At 40.1% G+C, this 5,004-nt stretch overlaps 1 protein-coding gene across 1 annotated transcript; it reads right to left on the reverse strand.

Annotated features, from left to right (window-relative positions):
- Positions 1-208: 208 nt before the first annotated feature.
- Positions 209-2,089, reverse strand: LOC119801228 (olfactory receptor 5V1-like). Its single transcript, XM_038311712.1, is given in 3 exon segments — positions 209-268; positions 270-1,196; positions 2,051-2,089. Coding segments are annotated over 3 exon segments (1,026 nt in total).
- Positions 2,090-5,004: the final 2,915 nt, after the last annotated feature.

Genomic DNA, 5,004 nt, shown 5'->3' on the forward strand with positions numbered 1-5,004 from the left:
TGGTTGCATGTTCCATTTCAAAGACTATTGGTTGAGGCACATCCAACACATGGCCCATGGGGCACATGTATCTTAGGGTAGCTGTGAATGAATGCAGTTGAACATAAAATCCTAAGCTGACTTAAATGTTCAGAGTTTTCTGTGATTTTCGTTTTGTGACTTGATTCTGTGGCTCTGGGGTATGAACTTTATAAATGACAATGTTGCATTACAATAACAGAATGTTGGGATACTCTCTAGGCGTTGCTATTGCCAGGGAATGCACACCCTCCAGCCAGCTTTCTCAGCGCACCCTTGACCTCCTTGTTTCTCAGGCTGTAGATGACGGGGTTCAACATGGGGGTCACAACACAGAAGAGAACAGACACCAAGATGTCCATGTCCAGGGAGTAGCCTTCCCTGGGTCTGTCATAGTTGAAGTTGGCTGTTCCATAAAAGACCACCACCACGGTGAGGTGGGAAGCACAGGTGGAGAAGGCCTTTCTCCGGCCCTGAGCAGAGGGAATCCTAAGGATGGCAGAGATGATGAGTACGTAGGAGCCTGCAGTGAAGAGGCAGGGGCTCAGGCCGATGGTGGCACTGGCTACGTGGAGCACAGACTCATTGACAGAGGTGTCTGAGCAGGAGAGCTTCAGGAGCAGCGGGATGTCACAGAGAAAGTGGCTGATCTGGTTGGGTCCACACAGGGTGAGTGTGGCTGCCAGTGCCGTGTGAGTCACGGAATTCACCACGCCACAGAGCCACGAGCCGGCCACCAAGCAGACACAGACCTTCGCACTCATGAGAACCGGATACTGAAGAGGGCGGCAAATGGCCACATAGCGGTCATAAGCCATGGCGGCCAACAAGACACATTCAGTTCCAGCGCACGCCACAAAGAAGAAGACCTGGGAGAGGCAGCCCTCGTAGGAGATGGTCTTCTTCTCCCTGAAGAAGTTCACCAGCATGGCCGGAATGGTGGTGGTCGTGTAGCAGATGTCTAAGAAGCTCAGGTTGCTGAGGAAATAGTACATCGGGGTATGGAGGGCAGGGCTGACCCTGGTGGCCGTCATCATGAGCGTGTTTCCCAGGAGAGTGGTCAGGTAAATGGCCAGGAAGACCAGGAAGAAGACACCCTGTAGGCTGGGGTGGTTGGAAAATCCCAGGAAGATGAATTCTGTGACGTGGGTTTGATTGCTCATTTCAGATGGAGCCAACTACAAAAAGAACAAAGGACTCAGAGTAAATATGTGTTGGAGACACTGTCAAACACATTGCTGAGTTACAGGGCCATGCCCAGTAACATCAGGCATACAGCAGCCTGGGCTATGGGGAGAGGTTTAGAAGAGAGTGTCCCCTGATGTCCCAGGGGTTTTTGTATGGCTGCCAGTTGGTAAGAACAAATGTAGACCCGGGCAAAACCTATAACAAATTGCCAACGTCTGTGTTTCCCTGGGTCTGCCATATCTCCTTTTAACCAGAAAATTGCTCTTAAATTCTTCTTTGCATGTATCTTATTTAAGTAACAAATTCTCATTGTGAAAGTTTAAGGATAACAAAGAATGTTGTAACGGTAAACACACCCATTCATGGGTCCACGCTGCCTTCCAATGTATTCCTTTATAGCCTTTCTTTCTCTATGCTCATCTTTTAATCTAATTATGTGTTTAAAATATCAGGAGCACAAACCCCAGTGTTGCATTGTACTCTATAACACAAGAGAAATTTCATCTCCGTGTTGACTAGGCACTCTGATGACACCCTTTCTTTCGCTATCAACCTTGGGAGGAGAATATGAACGCAGAACATCTGGGAATGTTTTTCATGGCTTCTCCAGAATGGGATTTTCAGTCAGTCTTTAAAATAAGTTGATGTCATTTTTTTCGATAGAAACCTTGATCTTTACAGCATTTATAAGAAAATATAAACAATTGAATTACTAATTTTCTCTGAGGTCTCTTGCACTTAATCTCTGAGTCACTGTTGGAACTGCTAATTTCTGTCAGTCTTGGAGGCAGGAGGCAGGAGCAATTGTGGATTTCTGGTCTTGAAGTGGCTTGAACTCCTATACCTGCTGTTTGCTGGCAGTGGGGGCAGGGCCCCCCTGCATTGTGAAGGGTATCTGTTACACAATTGTTGGGAAAAGAAACATGACCTTATATTAATAATCTGTGCCCTTGACATTACACTTGCTCAGAATCTTTTTTGAGTTGAAAAGCCCCTCTTATGTAGACTTTTGAGATAGTCTTCTGTGTGTTTGTGTGTTTTGGAACTGCTGAATGGACTCAGAGTTTTGTTTTGTTCTCTACTTCTGAGACCACATTCAGCCCCATATACTAACACACACACACACACACACACACACACACACACACACACACACATTTAATTATGAGTGCATATTTAATTTTCTAAAAACATTATCTAAATGTAATATATATATACACATATGCATATAATCATGAGTGCATATTTAATTTTCTAAAAACACTAGACGTACTGGTATGATTTTGCCTTTTTTTGTAACATGTTGACAGTATATGGCTCAAATTTTTGAATGCTGAACCAGCCTTATATTGCAAGGCTTGATCTCATCGACTGTTATACCATCCTTCCTATAAGCTTCTAGATTTGATTTGCCAATTATTTGGTAAAATACTCATATTCATGAGAAATGATACTGGTGTATGGTTGTCTTTCCTTGTTAATTTTGTTATGAGGAAAATCTGCCCATATAAAATGTTTTAGGAAGTTTCTTTTGATTCTTCTGGCAGAGATTATACACATTCTCTATTTTTGTTATATGCTTATTTAAATTCAGCAATGAAGTCATGTACACTTGGAAGGCATTGTTTTGAAAGGTTTTAAGCTTCAAATTCAAATTTTCAGACATTCATAGAACTATGTAGGCTATTTATTTCTTCTTGAGTGAGTTTGTGTTTCCTGTGTTGAGGAGTGATAAACATAGGATAGCATGGATAGCGGCCTATGATAGTCAGTACCTACCTCTCCTTTTTTGATCTTGATGCGCTTCCTTTTTGAAACTTTTTTTTTTAAAATGAGATCTAATTTAGATAGTAGTTGGGCTAAATTTGAAGTTTATTGTTTTTGTGGTCACTCTGAATAAGTCACAAGCTTCAGTGGTAGATGCTTTGCTCTTAGGGACTGGACTAGTGTATCCACACGTATTCTGCTTGGCTTTGATATCCTTCCTGGTTTTAGTGTTCTCTAGAGAAAATATGTTTGGTAGACTGTTTCCCAGTAACAGAGAGGGGAGTCCTGTTCTAGGTGAGCCTCAGCCTGTCCCTTCTCCAGCTATAACACTGCACCTCGTGTGTGTTCCTGTCCTCACCCAGGTTAGGCCTTGTTACCCACTTTGTTCCCTTTCCCACAAGCATTGGTTTTCATAGTACCTTAATGTGACAATTTCTGCTACTCTTGTTCTAAAGATTTTATGTTTGGAACTATGGCTATGAAGCATGGCTGGTAGGAGTCTTGCCTACAGCTAACTTTCACTCCTCAGCCTCTATGAGGAAGAGCACCTTGAAAGACATCGTCTCAGAATATCTTTCCATCTTTCCTGTGAGCACTTGGTAGAATTCATAGAGAAAAATTAAAAAGTAAAAACAAGCCATCTCTGATGGCTCTCAAGGACTCTGTGTTCTGATGTTAATCTATATTTAGTCTAGTAATTCATCAGGTATCCTTATTTGGGTCTTACTAGCTTCTGTGACATCTAATATCTGTTCTAGGTAAAACGTACACAGATTATTTTGGTCGCTGATGTCTCCCCAGATTTCAATTTAGTTATTTTTCAATTTTAATTCTTCAATAAATCCAAGAAAAGCTATTGATGTGCATTTTCATCAGACTCTTTTGAGGTTGTTGTGATGACAGAAACACCATTGTTTCTGGTTCTCCAAATCTTCACAGTTAGAATCAAAGTCTGTACACTAATTTTTTTAAAGTAACTCGGCAATTTCTAATAAGTTATGGCTATAGTTATTCTGTGACTTGATGATTTCAGTCTTAGGAGTAGTCTCAATAAAATGAATATGTCACAAAAAATCTTATATGACAACTTAAGAGTAGCCCAAGGATGTATGTCTATCAACAGAACAGACAACAAATTGTGACATATGATAAAATACACAACACAAAATACAAAACATTAATAGTATTGTAAGCCTAAACCGTTCTTGTTGTATGAAACAAGCCAGACACAACAGAATAGCTACTATATTTTTCCTTTAAATGAAGTTCAAAAGTAGCTAAATCTAAGATATGATGATCAAGTAAAAATAGTGATTATTTCTAGAACTTAGAAATAGTGTTGTTTGGAAGAGAGAATGAAGATGTCTTCTAGATTGAGGAACATGTTCTGTCTCTTAATTTTGGTGGTTTATGTGTGTAAACGTTTATTGGTGTATGTTCTTACAATTGTACTAAATAAAAAATATAATTTGAAATTTCAAAATAAGATGAAAAATGAAATAAAAACAGGGAAATTTTTAATGCAGTTTTCCTCTCAAGATTTGTTAGATCCAGACTTAGTTTTTTTTTTTTAAAGGTTCTTAATATTTTCCTTTCCCTTTTTTGGCATTATTTATTTTCTTTTCTACCATAATTCAGTATGTTACACATTTACAAATACCATGTACTTCTTATTTGACAATGGCTTATTTGGGGAATTGAATGTGATTGGTGGGCAAATGGAATTTGGGTAACAATTTCAAAGTGTTCATATATGTCTCTGTGTGTATACATATGTGCACATGCATATCATGCATATTTCTTCAACTGAGCATGTCATGTCTGAGAACACGGGTCTGTAGCTAAGGGGAGGTGAGCCGGCCTCCTAGGCAAAGTTAAGGTGGAAATCTCAAGGAAATAGATCTTGGATCTATTCATCCAAGGCCAAACAAACGCAAAGGGCTTCTGTTGATTTGATTGCTAGGGAAGCGAGAGTCTGAGGTCTCTGAGACCTCAGTGACTTCTATGAGAGATGCATTGTCTCTAGATTCT

This window comes from Arvicola amphibius, chromosome 14, assembly GCF_903992535.2.
Source record: "Arvicola amphibius chromosome 14, mArvAmp1.2, whole genome shotgun sequence".
In the NCBI taxonomy this organism is placed as follows: Eukaryota; Metazoa; Chordata; class Mammalia; order Rodentia; family Cricetidae; genus Arvicola; species Arvicola amphibius.